At 55.6% G+C, this 2,500-nt stretch overlaps 1 protein-coding gene across 1 annotated transcript in view; it reads right to left on the reverse strand.

Annotated features, from left to right (window-relative positions):
• Window positions 1-2,500, reverse strand: part of LOC123501895 (atrophin-1-like) — a 41,448-nt gene that overhangs the window by 1,112 nt on the left and 37,836 nt on the right. The window contains exons 8-9 of the mRNA XM_045250947.1: window positions 1,501-2,122; window positions 1-1,214 (exon numbers count right to left, since the gene is read on the reverse strand). The exon at window positions 1-1,214 is cut by the window's left edge and continues 1,112 nt beyond it. Coding sequence (XP_045106882.1) covers window positions 1,141-1,214; window positions 1,501-2,122 — 696 coding nt within the window. The 3' untranslated portion in view covers window positions 1-1,140. The remainder of the gene's footprint in view (window positions 1,215-1,500; window positions 2,123-2,500) is intronic.

Raw genomic sequence — 2,500 nt, forward strand, 5'->3', positions numbered from 1 at the left:
TCCTATGACAGAATAGCAGCATAATAATCATTCATCAAGGTAACAAGAAGTAATGAGATGTGAGGTGATGCTGTCATGTCCCCCACACCCACTCTGACTAGTACTTGAAAGGAAATGAGGTGTTTGCATTATATAGATTTTTCCCCTTCCTTTTTGAGATTCACATTTAACTGCTCACTATTCCCCCCCCCCACTCTCTCTCTCTCGGGAAATCTATCTATTTATATATTGCTTTTTTCCATATCTTTGTCTTCGTTAATCTTTTCTTAGTTTTACAAAATTCTCCACAGTTTTTCATCTTCTCGTCTGGGCGCGCGCGCGCGCGTGTGTTTGTGTGTGTGTGTTTGTGTGTACATATTGTGGTAGTATAAAGGGCCTGAGTTAACAGTTAAACACTTGTGGTCATCTTTATGTGCGTGTGTCGAGAAGGATGGGGAGGGAGACTGTGGTGGTGGTGATAGGGTGGTAATACACACACACACACACACACACACACACACACACACACACACACACACACACACATACACACACACACACACACACACACAACACTGTCCTAAAGCACTATAACATTACCCTGTGCTTCAAGACATCTATCTAACACACACACACACACACACACACACACACACACACACACACACACACACACACCGCTTCTCCGTGTGCCTAAACTCTTCCAGTTCATAAACGTTCTTCACATCAACATAACAAAGACGTAGTAATAACACGGTACACATACCCTGAACGTTCACCATCGGAACACCGATAAAATAAATGTTCATCGCACCAAACACGTGGCTGGTCTTTCCGTTTGCCTGTCCACTCCACACCAAACACTGTTGCGTCATGTGCACGTGGCCAGCCAGACCCGCGACACAGCGCCATCTGTCTTACAAAACTCGGCGCTTCATTTCGTCAAACGCTCCACGATGCCTTGTCTTGCTGTGCCTTGCTTCGTCTTCCGCGCCGTAAACTTCCCACACTCCTGCATGACTTTCCGCCTTCTTAGCAGAGCGTAGGGCGCAGGTGAGTGTCCTCAGCAGGCCTCGACAAGCGAGGGCGGGGGCTTCCTTGAGAGTGCGGGGTTGGGTAAGGGGCGGCTGCAGGATGAGTGCAGCTGTCTTCTTCCCCGTGTCACGTCACCTCTGGCGGCGATGCACTACTGCTGCTGCTAGTGCTGCTGTTGCTGCTACTGCTGCTGCTGCCATCTGCCGGAGGAATGAAGAGTTATACACACACACACACAGGTAATCATGATCATCCCATTTCAATACCAGTGGCTGGCACACGTCACACAACATAGCCAGGAGAGTGGTAAACGTGACCTGTGGTGACGTGCCACTGAATAACTTTGTGACGCGCCATGGCTGTGTTGCCCTGAATGGAAGTTTGGCGGGGTGGCGGGACAGCCCCAGGGATGGGTCATGTGCTAGCCCGTCAGGCTAGTCTGCTTTGGTGGGTAGAGAAGATGCCTCAGTGAGCGTAATAGGTTACCTGAGTGGAGGGAGAGCCTGTGGGCGGCCTGATGGAGGGGCGGTGGGAGGTGTGGCCGCCTGAGGGACACCGCATCAGGCCCAAGGGAGAAGTCGCCGCTGAGTCTGGCGGCGCCCGGCACGGTTGTGGTGGCAGTGGAGGCTGTTGGGGCGACAAGGTGAGAGGCGTGGGTAGGCGGGGCGGCGATGGCCACCTCGGGCATGGTGTGGATATGGTGAGCAAGTGGTGGATGGGTGGGAGGAGGAGGGGGTAAGCCGGGGCTGACCCATGGGGGACGTCGCACCATACGCCGGGTCCGCGCCTCCTCCTCGGGTGGTGATTCCTGCTGGGGATGCCTGCGGGGCCGCGCGGTGCGCTCCTGCAAGGACTCGAGAGAACGTCGCGGCGAGGAGGGCGGCAGCACCTCGCACGACAGATTGTCAAGCGAGGACGAGGCGTCGCTAGCCTCACTGCCGCCCCTCCGTTCCTCCTGCAGCGCCGCCAGAGCCGCCAGGAATGGAGCCAGCTGCTCCCGACTCAGGGGGGCGGCGGGCAGGGGGCCGCGGCCCCCGCCACTACCTCCACCAGCCTGGAATGTGACGGGACGCGGCCCCGCGGCGCCGTGGTGCTGCACCTCCACGCTCTGAGGGGCGGTATGGGCGTTAGTGGGACGGCAAACACACAAACACACACACACACACACACACACACACACACACACACACACACACACGAGCAGACAGACAATTTTCCGTTCTGCACGTACGTAGTACCTACACAGCACAAGTGTACAGAGAAGTTCCCTCCGTCACACACACACACACACACACACACACACACACACACACACACACACACACACACACACACACACACACACACACAACGGCAGCGGCGAGTCAAAGAGGAAACAGGATCTTATCGCGGCCAAATAAATACAGACTTAAGCCGTGAAGAGGATAATGGGCGGGGGTGTGGGGCGGGGCAGGGCGGGGCACACGATAGGAGAGAGGGCGGGTAG

This window comes from Portunus trituberculatus, chromosome 10 (genome assembly GCF_017591435.1).
Source record: "Portunus trituberculatus isolate SZX2019 chromosome 10, ASM1759143v1, whole genome shotgun sequence".
Lineage (NCBI taxonomy): Eukaryota > Metazoa > Arthropoda > Malacostraca > Decapoda > Portunidae > Portunus > Portunus trituberculatus.